Raw genomic sequence first — 18488 nt, 5'->3', positions numbered from 1 at the left:
GGCGTGCCCACTGGGGGGTTTCTGTACATTCTTACAGTTCTCTTGAAACTTTGTCTTTTCTGAAATTCTGTAAAGCTGCTTTGTGACAACATTCGTTGTAAAAAGCGCTACAAATAAATTTGATTTGATTTGATTTGATTTGATAAAAACAAAAAAAAATCTGTGACACTGATGGACTGTGCTGGACATTGAGTGGTACATTTGAAACACACTATGCCAAACCCTTTATTTGAAAAAAGTGAGGGAAATTTGGAGCATCTGTAATTTGATTTGGCACATTAATGTAAAATAATAGCCGCAACAGACACAATGATCACAGTGAATGGACGCTTGCTGCCACTAAGTAGAGATGTATCATTTACTATTTGCTTTCATACACTGTTCGAATCATTAGCGTTTATGACCGAACTGCTCCTTTAACTCTTTAAATGCACATATATCTGTGTGGCACCAAACTGCAGTGTGAGGTGAATAGCAGTGCGATGTCTTAGAGAGAAAGTGTTGTTTTAGTGATGTTGCTGCTCTTGTTTGCTGTGTCCACAAGAGGGCAGTGGTTTATCAGAGCTTGTGCTTGTGCTCTGCCTGGTTTCTGTACTGTACAACAGTGTTCCTTGTTTCTACCCTCATTGTCCACTTTATCAGCTCCACTTACTGTATAGTTCCACTCTGTAGTTCTACAGTTACAGACTGTAGTCCATCTGTTTCTCTGATACTCTGTTACCCTGTTCTTCAGTGGTCAGGACCCCCATGGACCCTCACAGAGCAGGTACTGTTTGGGTGGTGGATCATTCTCAGCACTACAGTAACACTGACGTGGTGGTGGTGTGTTAGTGTGTGTTGTGCTGGTCTGAGTGGATCAGACACAGCAGTGCTGCTGGAGTTTTTAAACACTGTGTCCACTCACTGTCCACTCTATTAGACACTCCTACCTTTTTGGTCCACCTTGTAGATGTAAAGTCAGAGACGACAGCTCATCTGCTGCTGCACAGTTTGTAGTGGTCATCCTCTAGTCCTTCATCAGTGGTCACAGGACGTTTCCCACAGGACGCTGTTGGCTGGATATTTTTGGTTGGTGGACTATTCTCAGTCCAGCAGCGACACTGAGCTGTTCACACTGAGCTGTGTGACTTCTGGACTGAGAACACGAGTTGAGCTATCATCTCTGACTTTATATCTATAAGGTCACTCACTCCTCCTCTTTCACACTGATCTCAGTTCATTTATGCTGGATGTACTAAGAAGTTCAAAACAGTGACCCAGTAGTTTTTTTTTTTCTCTCTCTGATTTTTTTGTAAAGATGCTTGAGTATTGGTCCAGGCCACTTTTTCTCATCCCTGGTTCTGGAGGCCCACTGTCCTGCACTATTTAGTGTTCTTCCTGCTTTCCCACCTGATCCAACTAATCATTGAGAGCCTACTGTTGAGTTAAAGTGGCTCCTTTAAAGCAGGAAAAGCTCTAAATGTGCAGGGTAGTGGGCCTCCAGGACCAGGGTGTGCAAACCCTTGTCTAGGCTACCCTAGCCACCACATCCTCTTTGTGGTGAGTAAGCAAAAACATCCCAAACATGTGTTGGGGACTTTTTACATCTGGGCTTTTTAAAAGATACTTTGGTAACACTGCCTATGAATGTCATGCATGATAAACATGGCTATAAATATTTATAAAAATGCATTATTATGCATTATAAGTACTGTTCATAAGAAATTATAAGAGCTCATAAGTCGTATTTGTCCACTCTAAGTAAAGTGAGGTGTACTGTACTAAAGCCTCCTCCAGGGTTAAGAGTGAGGCTTCAAGTTGAATTATTTATTGAATTATACACAATAAAGCTCGTTACAGGCTTCAGATGTCAGAGTTTAAATTAGAGCTGCCATCAGTGTTTCACCCAATGTGGGAAAGTCAATGTACACCAATGTTAATTTGCACCACCGTTAGCCTGGCACTCACTTAACACTGCATATCCAATAGAACTCCAGCAGAAATCAGCATTACTGTACTGTAGTGTTACAAAGTGAAGGGTTCTAGCGCTCATTGTTGGAACCAGTGAGGGAACAAATTATGATAGCACTCTATTATCAAGCATAATATGTTATTAACACTACTTATAATGCATTATGTTAACAATTGATAGTGTATAATAGACATGGCTATGAAGTGTAATACAGTGTAATTGTAAATATCTGTAACCATGTTTATAATGCCTTTTGAACGCATTATAATTTGTTATGAATGCTATTTGCACTTCTAACCTTTTTTTGTCAAATGTCAAGTTCAAGCCTTTTTTCTGCAAAACAAGACGGCGTACTCAACACTTTCTTCATTTTAAATCGTAATGTAATATCTTCTCTGCTACTCACAAACACAACTGTGATGTGGTGTGAAAGTTAGAATGAACTACCAGTCAGAAATATACTATATAGCCAAAAATCTTCACTCACCCATCCAAATCATTGAATTCAGGTGTTCCACTCACTTCCATGGCCACAGGTGTATAAAGCCGAGCCCCTAGGCCTGCAGACTGCTTCTACAGACATTAGTGAAAGAATGGGTCGCTCTCAGGAGCTCAGTGAATTCCAGCGTGGTACCGTGATCGGACGCCACCTGTGCAGCAAGTCCAGTCGTGAAATTTCCTCACTACTAAATATTCCAATCCGATGGACGAGTCTGGGTTTGGCGGTTGCCAGGAGACGGTACTTGTCTGACTGCATTGTGCCAAGTGTAAAGTTTGGTGGAGGGGGGATCATGGTGTGGGGTTGTGTTTCAGGAGTTGGGCTCGGCCCCTTAGTTCCAGTGAAAGTTAAAGCTTCAGCACCAAGAGATTTTGGACAATTTTATGCTCTCAACTTTGTGGGAACAGTTTGGGGACGACCCCTTCCTGTTCCAACATGACTGCGCACCAGTGCATAAAGCAGGTCCACAAAGACATGGATGAGCCAGTTTGGTGTAGAAGAACTTGACCTGCCTCAACCCGATGGAACACCTTTGGGATGAATTAGAGTGTAGACTGTGAGCCAAGCCTTCTCGTCCAACATCAGTGTCTGACCTCACAAATGCGTTTCTGGAAGAACGGTCAAAAATTCCCATGAACACACTCCTAACCCCTGTGGAAAGCCTTCCCAGAAGAGTGGAAGCTGTTATAGCTGCAAAGGGTGGGTCAGCATATTAAACCCTATGGATTAAGAATGGGATCTCACTCAAGTTCATATGTGTGTGAAGCCAGACGAGCGAGTACTTATGTCAATACAGTGTAATTCATATAAAATCACAGTCCAGTCATCGCTGGCCATAACTTCATCTTCTAAAGGTTGTTGTTGTTTTCTCTTAGTCTTCATCTTCATCATCCTCATCACACAGCCAGGTTCTTCTGTCTCTTCTGGTTGAGGTGATGTTGGTTCTCTTTGACCTTCTCTTCATCATTTAGCACTCGACCTCATAAAATCTGCTCCACTGAGGAGCTGAAGCAGGTGCTGCGAATGTTGACATCAGCAGGTTTTCTGTGGAAATGTTCTCCAGTTCGGGTTTTCTGCTGCGTTCTGTGTTCTCGTAGAAGACATTCTGTCGGTCCAGGTGGGCCGGTTCCACTCTGGGCTTGTTCAGTCTCGGGCTTTGTTACAGGAGGACGTCTCTGAGTGTGATGAGGCTCTGAGCTGCTCCTGGTTCCTCTGAAGGAGGACGAGAGGAAGTTGTACAGAGAGCTGAGAGAGAGTCCAGTGAGGCAGTGCGGTCAGCTGCTTCAGCGCCGTCATGATGATGTAACACCCAGATAACGTTCACTGTAGCTGATGGACAGTCAGAACCATCAGCTTCACCGTCAGCTTTATTATCGGCTCTCACTGACCTCTCATACACCTAGTAATGACCAGTCTGTCTTTCTTTCTGTTTTATTTTCTCTTCTTTTGTTTTTTTCTTCACTCTTTCACTCTTTTTCCTTCCTGTCTTCCTCTGTTCTTCCTATCATGATTTGACCTTTCTCCTTTGTTTTTTCTTTCCTTTCTTTTCTCTCTATTCATGGTTTGTCTTTCTTTCGATCAAACTTCTTTCTCTTTTTTCTTTCTTTTGATCGAACTCTTCTTTTGATCAGACGTCTTTTTTTCTCTTTTTCTTTCCTTTGATTCTGTCTCATTCTTTCATCTCTTCCTCTTTTTTATTTAGTCTTTTCTGTTCTCTTCCACTTATTGTTTCACTTTCTTTGGATGAAACTTTTTTCTTGCTTTCGATTAAACTACCTTTTCTTTCTCATTTTCTTTTGTTTTACTTCTTTTTCTATCTTCCTATTTCATTTTTCTTTCTTTCCACTCCTTCACTCTCTTTCCTTCTTTTTCTTCCCTGTCCTCACTCTTTGTTTTCTATCAGTCTTTCCTCTCTTTCTCTCTTGTTTTTGTTCTTTTCTCTTTCTTTCTTAATTCATTTTTGTTTTCATTCTTTCTTTTCTCTCTCTCTTTCTTTCTTTCTTTCTTTCTTTCTTTCTTTCTTTCTTTCTCTCTATCTCTTTCTTTCAAACTTTTTAAATTCTTTCACCCTTTAGCACTTTTTTAATCATTTTTCTGTTTTTATTTCTGTCTTTTTTTCTTTTCGGCCTCTCTCTCTCTCAGTCTCTCTTTTTCTCTCTCTCTGTATTGGTGTTTGTGTTCCCTCCATCTCTACAGTCCTCCCTCTCTCTTATGTATGCCCCCCCTTGTTAATTAGCTGGCTGTCTCTCAGTGTGAGTTTGTTCCTCTGGTGGGTTGTTAGTGGAGACAGCAGGCAGAGCGCAGGTGGAGCACAGAGACACAGTGCAGGGACAGGAAGTAGGTCAGCACAGTCCAGCAGAGAGGGGGAGAGAGTGAGAGAGAGAGGGAGGGAGGGAGAGAGTGAGTGAGAGGGAGAGGGAGGGGGAGGGGGAGGGAGAGGGAGAAAGAGCAAAAGAGGGAGAGGGAGAGAGAAATAAAGAGGGAGGGAGAGGGAGAGAGAAAGAAAGGGAGAGAGAGAAAGAGAGAGAGGGAGGGAGAGGGAGAGAGAAAGAAAGAGGGAGAGAGAGGGAGACAGAGGGAGAGGGAGAGAGAAAGAAAGAGGGAGAGGGAGAGAAAGAAAGGGAGAGGGAGGGAGAGAGAGAGAGGGAGATGGAGAGAGAGGGAGGGAGAGGGAGCGAGCGAAAGAGAGCGAAAGAGGGAGAGGGAGGGAGAAAGAGAGAGGGAGAGGGAGGGAGGCAGGCAGGTGCACTGATGAGGAGCTCCAGTGTGCGCTGAGTGTCCGGCGTGTCCGGAGTGTAGAAGTCTGAGAGCGGGGCATCATGGTCCAGAGCCGGGCGCTGGGGGGGCTGTCCTGCACCTCACCCGTCAAACTGGGCTGTCACCCCCGAGTGTCCACTCTCAGGAAGAGGCTGCACTTCCGCAGAGATCAGTGAGTAAACCTGTCCCTCGGGCTGTCTGCGAGGACGAGACTGGAGTCTTCAGGCAGATTGGTGGTCTGTTCAGACGCTGATTATCTTTAAATCCAGACACAAACGCAACTTTTCTGACTTCACGTCTGTAAATATAACTTGACACACAGGAAGGCAGCAACTAAAACAGAGTTACAGGATTCTGATCTAGTGATGATGATGATGATGATGATCTCCAAATGAGTTCAGTATCTTACTAAACTGAAGTCTTTATGTTTACAGACTCTTGCTTGTTGTTTGGTGTAAGATTCCTGAGACTAGTTCATCTAAATGATGCTTAGAACAGAAATCGTTTTCATTTTCACAGCAAATCTATGAAAAGATGTGATGATCTCTTTGGCTTCTGCAGAATTTCTGCTTATGCGTTTACCTTCTGGTCTCCTGACACTGTGCGTATGTGTACAGTACATAAGAAAAAAAGCTGAAAGCAGGAAAGATGTGATTAAATATGGGATTCTTTCAGCGGTGAGTGTGTCACTCTTTCCCTTTATTCCAGCTCCCATTCTCTTCAGGAGACTCACTTTCAGCTCCTCAGAGAATCTGCAGACACACCTTCAAAGCTCAGTCTGAGAAGCTGGTTGATTTTCTGAACTAATCAAACCCATTCAGTGGTGCCGAGGTCTGGACTCTGGACTCAGTCCATCGTTCAGCTTCTTTGTTCGATGTGTCCGTCTCCTTTTCTCAGTGAGGTTCTTCATGATCAGCTACACATCCTTTCAGACCCACAGCGCTGAGTGGTCTTCTCACTGTGGAAGGATGGACAGAAACACCTGTGGATGTTTTCAGATCTGAAGCAGCTTGATGTTCTCCTCTCTCTCAGAGATCAAAGCTTTCAGTGCTGCTTATCTGATGGGGGCAGATTTGGTGTCTACCAGGTGTTTCAGGTGGTTGTTAGGAGTCCAAATTTCTCTTTTAATGGCGATACATTTTTGGAAACGCACGTTCGTTGGACTTTCTGTCTCTTGGTGGAAGTGACTCTTATCTCCTCAAAATACCTGAAACATGAACGTGTTCTTACTGGCTTTTTAGGCTGGAAATGAAAGAGATGAAGGGTGGTCTGTGGTTTGACACATCATCATTACATATACAGCTGTGTTTATTTTATCTTTATTTACATCACATTGCTAAGCAACCTGATGGTTTAAGACTAAGTCTGTAAATGAGGGTGTAAGCTTAGCCATGTCAGATTTTGTTGTTAGGGGGTTTTGGCCCCCATAATGGCCATCAGAGACCCAGCAGCAGTTGATGAAAGGCTGGACAGTCCGACGGTGGCCGGCTGAAGAATCTGACACTGGCCCGTAGCTGCAGCTCAGGGATGAATAAGTAATGCTGGTTCTGGGGAACTTGAGGCAACGGCCAGCCTGAGAGCCCTCACTGCCCGCCAGCCACTCGTGACTGCATCAATATATTTACAGTCCTTTGGGATGTGGGTGACGTGTACATGTGCGTACGTTTATAAGAGCTATGAAGCTAACTCAGCTTAACGAAGCCTGCTGACTTAAAATGATGACCACAGACTTTAATTTGGAGAAAACAGGAGCTGATCTGGGGAGTCTAAATCCCAGCGCTGTGGCCTGGGTGATAAAAACAGCAGTAATTATTAAATGGTGACAGCATTTGACATATTGTTGATAGTTTGCTTCCTCAGTCTAGCATTAGCAGCGAATCCTTGAGGTAACTGTTGCTGCTGTGATACACCAGGGGGCGTTGTGCTGCTTTTATTCGGCAGACGAGTAAGAAGAAGTCTCGCTGTTCACTTGCGACAGCGTGAAGCAGCTGGAAGGTCAGCAGAGTTAGCTAGTGAGCTGAAAAAGGTCGTAAGTTTGAGGAAAACGTTTTGGATCAAGATTGTGGCAAAAATGGTGAGTTTGCTTTTCTTAAATCAGAGCAACAATAAAAAGTTTTCAAAATAGTGTTTAGACTTAATGCATATAATAATAATTGTCAATATTAAACTATGAGGAAGTTTAAGTTTATATTGTGGTAGGAATTTAGTCCGTATTGCACCACTATCCCCACTACTATCTCTGATTTCTCGGTGCTGTTGTATCCGATTCGTAAAGAACGCGATCCAGCAAAGCTCATCCCAGAAAGGATTTTATGGAGTTTATCTGGCAAGCTGCCGTTTGGAACACAAATGGGAATGTAAGTCACATCAGTTATGTTTCATTGTTATTGTGATTTAAATAAATAATTAATCAGCATTTCCGTAGCGATATGCTTTCATTCAGATACGATCACAGTGTATCCACCAACGGAGGAAGCTTATATGTAGGAAGTGTATATTTTATAGGTAGGGGTGTAACGATGCACAAATTTCACGATACAAGGCGTATTGACTTTTTTGTGTCATGACGCAATATATTTTGATAGAGAATCAGAGAAGCAACTCAGTGCATTTAGACATGTAGAGGTGATCAAGACGACTTGCTGAAGTGCAGACCGAGCATCAGAACGGGGAAGAAAGGGGATTTAAGGGGTTTTGAACGTGGCGTGGTTGTTGGAGCCAGACGGGCTGGTCTGAGTATTTCAGAAACTGCTGATCTGCTGGGATTTTCACGCACAACCATCTCTAGGGTTCACAGAGAACGGTCCGAAAAAGAGGAAATATCCAGTGAGCGGTCAGTTGTGTGGACGAAAATGCCTTGTTGATGTGAGAGGTCAGAGGAGAATGGGCAGACTGGTTCCAGATGATAGAAAGACAACAGGAACTCAAATAACCAACCAGAATCTCTGAGGAACGTTTCCAACACCTGCCACAAAGAATTAAGACAGTTCTGAAGGCAAAAGGGGGTCAAACCTTTTACTAGCACCTAATAAAGTGGCAGGTGAGTGTATTCATGAAGCTCTTGATGCTCAGTTCTTGTGCTGATGTTGCTTCCAGAGGCAGTAGTGAGTGATCAAACAGAATTGATTTTTTGCACACTATGCTGAGTTTACGTGGTCTACTGCTTTGTGGCTGAGCTGCTGTTGCTCGAAGATGATCGTATTCCACAATAGTAGCACTAGCAGTTGGCTGGGGCAGATCTAGCAGGGCGGAAATTTCACAAACCCACTTGTGGCAGAGATGACATCCTGTGACAGTGCCAGGTTTAAGATTCCTGAGCTCTTCTGTACGACTCCTCCTCCTTAAGCTGGTGTTTGTCTGGAGGCTGTGTGCTTGAATTTCACAACTGTTAGCAACAATTTAGAAAAAACAAAACAAAGGTCCACATACTTTTGGCCACATAGTGTATATGAGAACACACAGTGCAGAATATGCTGTGCAGCTGCAGTGTCCACGCGCAAGTCTGTGTTCCCAGTTGAAGTAGAATAGCGCCCCTGTAGGATATTTTGGTGGGAAAGAACTACATTTATTAAGACCGCTGTGGGTGTGAGGTCACAGATACATGGCCCCCCGCTGTGTGAACAGCTTGGATAAGTGCTGATTCATCTGAAAGAGGCAGCGAGGGACGCCATACCAACCAGAGTGATTTTCACGTGACAGTAGTGATAAATTGTACTAAATTGCTGCTAATTACATATACAACACACACACACACACACACACACACACTCATTGCAGACCATAATTAATTGGACGGATCTTTTTTCAGCACTGCGCTGCAGCACATTAGAAATTGGATTTAAAAATGAAACAGTGACGGTCAAATTAGATGAGCTCATCACGGCCGAACTGTGCATGACTGACCGATTTGGTCACTCAGCATGAGTCCCGGTGACCCTTTATTTACTGAAGACAAGACCGAAGACAGTAAGCTCTACAAAACAGGAACTGATGTCTTCAAATAAATCATTATTTATGATTGTGTTCACTTGTCCAATTACTTATGGTCCCTGAAGCGGGGGCACTGTGTCACCTACAACATACACTCTTAAAAAAAGATGGTTCTATAAGGAACCATGAAAGTGCCCTTTGCATGAATGAAGGGTTCTTTCCATCATGAAAGGGTTCTTCAGATTGATGGAGAATGTACTGTAGATGGTTCTGTACAGAACCTTTTAAAGGGTTCTTCTAATGTTACAAGCATGACGTCGTAATAGAATATATAGAATCAATAGAAGAACCCTTTTGGGTGCTATTGGGTGCTCTTGGCTGCAAAGAATGTCCAATACATTCTGAAGAAGCCTTTCATGCTGCAAAGAACCCTTTAAGCATGCAAAGGGATCTTTATAGAACCATTTTCTTTACTAAAGAACATTTAAAGAGGCATCTTTTTAAGCTTAGATGTAAATAAGTAAGCATTTCTTCAAAAAAACACTGATGTTAGAATAAATACAAATAACCAGATAAGCAATTTATTGTGTCAGTATGAAACTTAATCAAGTCTAAATCTCTCCTGGAGGAAGTCCAGCTGTACCGTTACCGTCCAATGCATAGTTTATCTGATCAGTCCATCATTGAATTAAATCAAGTGCTGGTGATTGAACCTGAACGTTCTACCAGAAAGACTCCAGAGACGAACGTGAAGGAAGGAAAATAGTTCAATCTTAATAATATTAAGAATTCCATAAATCACAAAACTTTTGTAAGTTAAAGTGCTTGGCACCCCGTCATCGCCGCAGGTCTTCAACGTATAGAGCTCCGCAGATCCTGCCATCCAGGGACGGCAGGGGCGGAGCCTACCCCCTATCCCCGGGGACCAGCAGCAGGGGAACGACGAAACGTCAGCACCTGAACGCAGCAAAGCAGGTGTGTAAGCCGAGACAGGTGGAAGCTTGTGATTGGCCAGAGTAATGAGTGGCGTAGCGGTGGAGTCTCCCTGGCAGAACTTGCGCTAAAGCTTTCATGTCCTTTACTTTTCTTGCATTTTATTTTTCTCCCTGATGTCCACTTTAACGTTTGTCTGGTTTTAAGAACCCAAAACAGGCATAATTCCTTTTTACGTGATTTCTTTCTAGGCCTTAGAATTAAACAGACTGGTTTGTGACTGTGTCTTTAAGACTGATGTACGTAAACAAGCTCTGTTCAGATTGGCTGCCCTATATTATGCCTCATTCAAAAAGAAGCCCTGAAACACTCCTTATAACTTCAGCCTGAGTGGGTGGGGCTACAGTGCTATAGGCTTAATAGGAGGATATAACTTCTGTTAGATGCGTTGGTTTTTGTGACATCACAACAATGAGTTCAGAAAAGGATTTTTTGTAGTATAGTTTAGTATGGACGCAACTTTGTTGCGTTTCACTGTATTTATGTCTATTTACATTTATTCTAATGTTATATATTGTGTTTACTGGCAAAATCACTCTTTCTGCGGGGGTAAACAGTGGGCGGCTGAGACTTTCGCGCAGCACTGTAGATGTAAATGTCCTTGATTTAGAGCCAACACACTCCACTTTAAAGCGATAGTTTGGCCCTTAGCCAAAATGTAGGCATTCAGGCAAGACGTGTTTGATATCTGAAGTTTACTTCTTTATTTTTGCACTGGAGCTACAAGGCTAACGTAGCCTAACGTATGCCTAATGCACTCATCTGGGTCACTGCAGCCTGTCCCAGCGTTCGTCGGGCGGAAGGCAAGAAACACCCTGGACAGGTCGCCGCTCCATCACAAGGCAGACAGACAGGCATATGCAATCATACCTAGAGACAGTTTGGCATCTCCTGTTGGTCTGACTGCATGTCTTTGGACAATGGGAGGAAACCCACACAGACACAGGGAGAACGTACAGAATCTACATAGAAAGAACGCTGGTCGCCCGGCCGGGGAACTGAACCCAGGCTCAGATTTAAGATGCTTCAAGATGTTCGTTTGAGGCGAATTCGCAATTGTTTTATTACACAGTGCTGACTGATGAGCTATAAGCTTCCATTGCATTAGCTACCTTAGCACTGAGGGACACACTGACCCTGTAGCTTCTGTAATGATCATGTCAGAGATGGTCAGTGGTTGCTATATGAATGGGAACACTCGTAAACCGAACAGGCGTCTGTTTATGTGGAAAGTCCTGCCCTGTAAGAGAAAGAGCCTAGCTGGTTACACCGCAAGTGGGGAATGTTAAACATGCAGGATTTAGCCAAATGCTACAAATTATTGTTATTTATTTATTTATTTCTACAAGTTTATCATTATACAAGTTTTTTGTCAGATTTAACCAGTAGTTTTAAATCTGTTCTTGAAACAGTGCTTTGACCTTCAGTTGTCGAGGTTCATTCAGACAGATAGGAGCCTGGGCTTGCGTGACTGGAAATAACTGCCCGGCGGCGTTGCCAAGACGGACAGGGCTTTGATAATGTCCGGTATGCAGGCGTCCTGTGGTGTGGTGGTCAGAATCACTGTTCTTTCATCTGTCTTCATCTGTCTTCTACAGAACTCCTCTCAGCGTGAGTCTGAGGGGCTTCAATGGGGGATGTCATGTTCCGCTGTTCCACAGACACTCCAGGTCATCCTGTCTTCTTTCACAGAGTAATGAGAGCAGTCTGGTCTCTTTTAGCAGATGACTCTGTTTGGACACAGGCTCTTTCATAATAAGCAGATTAATAACTGTTGTCCAGGACGGTCTCAGTTAAACTCGATTACTTGACTGAGAAGAATTATACATTGAAAATGACCTCCTCGATGAATCAGCAGTGATTGGTTGGCAGCTTATATGATGATGATGCATATTTTCAATTTTATTATGAGAAACAGAGCCTGATGAACATTTATCTGCATTTTTTGCCACATTTTTAATCAAAAAAGCGCTATAGTATTACAATTATCTGGAATCTTTGAAAGGATGTTGGTATTATTGTTTAGTTATGTACATTTTTATTGTTATCTGATTCCCGGAATTATCTATCTATCATACTCCTATCTTTTTTGGCAGATGGTTGCTTTAAAAACACTTATTGGCAACAGTTTGAAGGGCTCCAGGAACTGTAGAACCACAAAGTGCTCCTATATGGTCAGTGGAGCTGATCAAATGGACAATGAGTGTAGAAACAAGGTAGGTGTGCTTAATTAAGCGCTCAGTGTCTATATCTCCATTTCTTCTTACTTTATCATCTGAATTACAGGTGAGAATGGACCTCACATGCTTTGCCAGGCCTTTCAGTTTGATATAATCAGCAACATCATCCTAACCTTTGCCTCATACAGAGAGGAACTGCTTACGTTGCGCTGTTAAAGTTCAGCTGATCTCTCGCAAGAATGATTAATGACTTTCCCACTGGAATAATCCACAGGAGCCGCATGTGGGGGGGGGGGGGGGGGGGGGGGGGGGTTGAGGATGTTTAGACACATTCATTTTTTGCTGATTTTTGCAAAAGTAATGCCATTAACATCAGGGCTTGTAATACACGCAGATTATGCTGTTGTTGTCTATGTGGCGTTCTGAGAGGGCATCGATGGTCCAGGTTGATGTTTAGCTCTGCTTTATCTCCATCTTACTATAAATCAGATCACACTGTTTACCAGCGAGGTGAATCTGACACGAGTCAGGTGTGATTCCTTAAGAAATGATTCAGTTCTTCATGGAATTTCACATTTCACCATCAACTGATTTGATGGTCTGTGGTTTACATGCAAAGATTTTCTCCAATTCGATTGAATACGTTACGATCGTGGATTAAGACAGAGCTGCTTATTCTCCCTCTACTCAACAGTCTGATGGAAAAGCTCCATTTACATGCTCACTACAAGTAATCCGATCCAAAATTACAAACATGTATGTAACCACTTAGTGTTGACGTTACCATGACAGCGAACATCACGTGAGATCCAGTCAGAGTGAGATGAGCAGCAGTGAGCAGTGCTTGGCTTTTAATTGCTTTGAAATGAATCAGGAAAACGTCCTTCACACGTCCTTATTAAAGAAGGCAGAGAGGAAGACGTCGTGTTCTGAGACACACAAGCTGGACGTCCGTCCCACCGCCGTCTTTTAAAGATCAGAGCATGAACTTCGTCTCTGCTCCGCCATGTTGAACCGTATAAACTTTCATTATGACGCGACGCACATGCAGAACGGACTTAAACTTTCCGATAGGGAATGTAATCGGCTACAGGCATTTACATGGATATTATTCTTCTATATAACAGATTATTTGCAGGATTACCCACCAGATAGAAATTGTATTCTGAATGGCTTCAATCAGACTAGACTATTCGGATTGAATTGTATACATAGACATATTCTATTCCGATTGAGCTATTAGTTGGATTCTCAATGGAATATTAGGCTGCATGTACACATAGCTACTCAGATCCACTCAGACCAGCACAACATACACTAACACACCACCACACCACCACATCAGTGTTACTACAGTGCTGAGAATGATCCACCACCCAAATAGTACCTGCTCTGTGAGGGTCCATGGGGGTCCTGACCACTGAAGAACAGGGTAACAGAGTATCAGAGAAACAGATGGACTACAGTCTGAAACTGTAGAACTACGAAGTTCACCTAGAAACAACAGGTGGTCCTAATGTTATGCCTGATCAGTGTATATATAAAATCATAGTCTGTGACTTAAAACTCTGTGACATCATCCTTAGATGTGAGAGAGTGTGAGACTTTAGTCTTTCAAAAGTCTTTTCAAAGTCCTCTAGTGGACGGTTAGCATTAGAATCGATTCTGACACAGATGCAGTCTCTGTGCGTAAGAGCGCTGTGTGAGGGTCTATCCATCATGGCTGTGCTGAGGGTCTCTCTCTGAGGGGAAACATGTGCTCATTTGTTCTCCTGAGCTCATTTAATTGGCCTGGTCCCTGTGAAGGATGTGCAGGGCTGCTGTGGGAGCAGGTGCACCTCGTCTGCCGTCCCATCAGAACCTCTGCAGGAGATCAGGGAGTGCAGCAGGGGTGGCGTCTCTGGAGACCGATGGGTTTCCTGGAGAGTCGTGGAAGGAGAGAGGGAGGGACTGCAGTGGTTAAAAGGTTGTTTAGCTGCCGTCAGCATTAATTGTAGAATAAAGTGAATTCAACATTTAGTTTAGATGATTTAAAAGCCTTACTGTGCTCTGTGATGTGATACATGCATACAGATTGCAGTGCGCTACAGAAAGCATAGGGGGCGATATAGCTTCTTTTGTCTGTATGGCTTGGAAGACAGAGCTTTCAGTGAGCCAGGACGAAGTGAGCGGAAACTCGGGTTCGGTTAGTTGATTATACTGAAAAAAGCTCTTTGATTCCAACACGTATTACTCTATTAATGATCTTAAGAATGATTCATCTTTAAGACTGTCCTACTGTATGCAGTAGGATTTGTAGTTCTGAGAGGGAGGGGGTGAAGTGTGGCCTCATATATGGACCTTTAAAGAATTAAACAAGTATAGAAACAGTCAGTAGTTGCAAATTTAATAGATGTTTTTAAACAGTTTAGCAGCATGCTAAATTATTGGCAGATATGAGAGAAAGAGAGAGAGAGAGGTGCAGATATAGCTGAGAGAGAGGAACAGATACAGGAGAAAGAGAGAGAGAGATAGAGAGAGAGGTACAGAAATACAGATGTGAGAAAGAGAGAGAGAGAGAAAGTGGCAGATATAAGAGAGAGAGTTATAGATGTATCAGAGAGAGAGAGAGAGAGAGAGGTATAGAAATACAGATGTGAGAAAGAGAGAGAGATAGAGAGAGAGAGAGAGAGGGGCAGATATAAGAGAGAGAGTTATAGATGTATCAGAGAGAGAGAGAGAGAGAGAGGTATAGAAATACAGATGTATGAGAGAGAGAAAGGGGCAGATACAAGAGAGAGAGATACAGATGTTTGAGAGAGAGAGAGAGAGAGAGGGAGAGAGGGAGAGAGCCAGATATAAGAGCGAGAGATATAGATGTATCAGAGAGAGAGAGAGAGAGGCAGATGTAAGAGAGATACAGATGTTTCAGAGGGAGAGAGAGAGAGAGAGAGAGAGAGAGAGGGCCAGATATAACAGACATAGATGTGTCAGAGAGAGAGAGAGAGAGAGAGAAAGGGGCAGATGTAACAGAGAGATAAAGATGTTTTAGAGAGAGAGAGAGAGAGAAAGAGGGGCAGATATGAGAGAGATACAGATGTATGACAGAGAGAGAGAGAGAGAGAGAGAGAGAGAGAGAGAGAGAAAGGGGCAGATGTAACAGAGAGATACAGATGTTTCAGAGAGAGAGAGAGAGCGAGAGAAAGAGGGGCAGATATGAGAGAGATACAGATGTATGAGAGAGAGAGAGAGAGAGAGAGAGAGAGAGAGAGAGAGAGAAAGGGGCAGATGTAACAGAGAGATACAGATGTTTCAGAGAGAGAGAGAGAGCGAGAGAAAGAGGGGCAGATATGAGAGAGATACAGATGTATGACAGAGAGAGAGAGAGAGAGAGAGAGAGAGAGAGAGAGAGAAAGGGGCAGATGTAACAGAGAGAGATACAGATGTTTCAGAGAGAGAGAGAGAGAGAGAAAGAGGGGCAGATATGAGAGAGATACAGATGTATGACAGAGAGAGAGAGAGAGAGAGAGAGAGAGAGAAAGAGGGGCAGATATGAGAGAGATACAGATGTATGACAGAGAGAGAGAGAGAGAGAGAGAGAGAGAGAGAGAGAGAGAGGGGCAGATGTAACAGAGAGAGATACAGATGTTTCAGAGAGAGAGAGAGAGAGAGAGAAAGAGGGGCAGATATGAGAGAGATACAGATGTATGACAGAGAGAGAGAGAGAGAGAGAGAGAGAGAGAGAGAAAGGGGCAGATGTAACAGAGAGAGATACAGATGTTTCAGAGAGAGAGAGAGAGAGAGAAAGAGGGGCAGATATGAGAGAGATACAGATGTATGACAGAGAGAGAGAGAGAGAGAGAGAGAGAGAGAGAAAGGGGCAGATGTAACAGAGAGAGATACAGATGTTTCAGAGAGAGAGAGAGAGAGAAAGAGGGGCAGATATGAGAGAGATACAGATGTATGAAAGAGAGAGAGAGAGAGAGAGAGAGAGGTACAGATGTGTCAGAGAGAGATACAGATGTTTCAGAGAGAGATACAGATGTTTCAGAGAGAGAGAGAGAGAGAGAAAAGAGAGAGAGAGAGAGAGAGGTACAGATGTTTCAGAGAGAGATACAGATGTTTCAGAGAGAGATACAGATGTTTCAGAGAGAGAGAGAGAGAGAGAGAGAGAGAGGAAGAGGGAGAGAGAGAGAGAGGTACAGATCCAGGAGAGGGTAAAACCCGCAGCAGTGTCCTGTTACTGTGGCTGATGATTCATCTGAGAGCTGCAGACTGACGTTATCTAAAACCTCCATCAGATCCTAAACTAACACACACACACACACACACACACACACACACACACACACACACACACACACACACACTCTGATCACCTGAAAACAAAAGGCCAGCCGCCACTCTGCCCTCACTCTCCTCCCGTTCCTTTGTCCCGTCTGAGGCCTCAGTGAGTCTCTAACACTCCCCTCTTCACTCCTACTGTGTTCATCTCTCTTCAGCTGTGGAGCTTATTATCGTGTGAGTAAGTGGGTCATGAACGATAAGGTGTTCCTTGATGAACAGGACTTATTTTCAGCTAATGCACTCTTTCATCTTCTATAATTAGTCACATCTTTGTCACATCCTGATATAAGAGCAGTAAGTGAGTCTGAGGCTCTGTAATCTAAAGACCTGCATACAAATAGAGGAATGAGATCGAGTCTTAGATACATAACGCGCTGGAACACGATCAGAGTCTGTACGTTAACGCATGACGTCAGTGCCGTTAGCAGTGTGCCTCGAGAACCGGGAGAAATATCAAGAACTTGAACAGCAGACGGGCCAAATAAATAAATAAATAAATAAATAAATAAATAGTTTACTGCCTTATCCGTCTCAAGCAGAGGGCGAATGACCTGGAACCTGAACATGAAGCTCCTTCACTTCCCGTTTGGGCCACTTCTTGTTTTGCGTTGTAAACACGGCCAAAGAGGGTGCGCGCGCATGTATTTATCACTTTGTGGGCACCACAGTGTCTCCGGGTTTGATGAAAGCAGAGCTGTCAATCAAGCTGCTCATTAGCCACGCCCACACAGGTGTCAGGTTGAATCAGCTGATTTTAAGCCGTGCTTTATCATATTTATGTCTTTTTTTTTTCTCTTTACATTTTATGTTTTACTGCGTTACTTGGGTCTCGAAAACTTTACGGAAGTTCAATCAGAACAAATGGCTGTATTTTACAGAAGGGTTTTGGTCAATGCAGTGGTCAATACTCATGTAAAAGACGTTATTCGTGTCTAGCTCACGTCTTTGTGTTCAGCGTGTTAATTAGCCAGCAGGGGTGGTTTCTTCGGTCACCCATAAACACTTTAAGTTCACTGTTATTCTCCAACCAGAGCGCAGAAAAGCAGCTGTTAGGCTGCAGAGCAACAGATATAAATGGTCATCTTTTACTGACCTAACAAAGTCGCCAGGTTAAAGCCAAGGCAGGCAGCAGGTGTATAGACAGTGGCAGCGTATAGTTTCTTCTTTTCTTATTCTTTTGTAAACACAATGCTGAGGCTTTTCCTGGTAATATCACGTTGGTGTCATAATTCTATGATTTTATTATCAACCATTTATGACACAATTCTCAAAATATTATTACTTTGTCCTCGTAATATGTTTACTTTATTCTCAAAATATTATGATTTTAAAGTAATAATATGTTGTGGCTTTATTTTCAAAATACTTTTTATCTTGAAATATTATGACTTAATTCACAAAGACTAATATTTACATTTTTTTCACAGTGGACATAAAACGCTGCTGTAGAGCCCGATATATAAAATATAAATAAATAAATAAATAAATAAATAAATAAATAAAACAGAAATAAACACAATATAATTGAACCCCCTTACCCCCCACCCCAGTACCAAGTGTATTTCAGATATGTGAGAAAGACTGTTGGTGTATAAAAATAATGTTTTTAATATTTAACTGGCTGGAAACATTCAATTGGCCAGGACCTGCCGGTGGGCCCAGTTTTATTACGTTTACATTTACATTTACAGCATTTAGCAGATGCTCTTATCCAGAGCGACTTACAAGAATTACACACTTCTATAAGCTGAGAACAGCTCAGCCAGTTTACACTGAAGTCCCTGTACTTACTGTGTGAGAAGCCTTAGTTTGTAAGCCTGGGATTTGGAAAAACTAAAATATAAAATATGAA

General features: G+C 42.9%; 1 protein-coding gene across 7 annotated transcripts in view; it reads left to right on the top strand.

Annotated features, from left to right (window-relative positions):
• Positions 1-18488, top strand: part of gramd1ba (GRAM domain containing 1Ba) — a 182206-nt gene that overhangs the window by 75559 nt on the left and 88159 nt on the right. The window contains exon 1 of one of the 7 annotated variants that reach the window (XM_037546948.1): positions 5234-5379. The exons of the other annotated variants lie outside the window; for them this stretch is intronic. Coding sequence (XP_037402845.1) covers positions 5270-5379 — 110 coding nt within the window. The 5' untranslated portion in view covers positions 5234-5269. Of the gene's footprint in view, positions 1-5233; positions 5380-18488 lie in introns of those variants that run through there. 7 annotated transcript variants of the gene reach the window in all.

This window comes from Pygocentrus nattereri, chromosome 18, assembly GCF_015220715.1.
Source record: "Pygocentrus nattereri isolate fPygNat1 chromosome 18, fPygNat1.pri, whole genome shotgun sequence".
NCBI lineage: Eukaryota > Metazoa > Chordata > Actinopteri > Characiformes > Serrasalmidae > Pygocentrus > Pygocentrus nattereri.
Note: the sequence above shows the minus strand (reverse complement) of the source record. Positions and strands in the feature narration are given on the sequence as shown.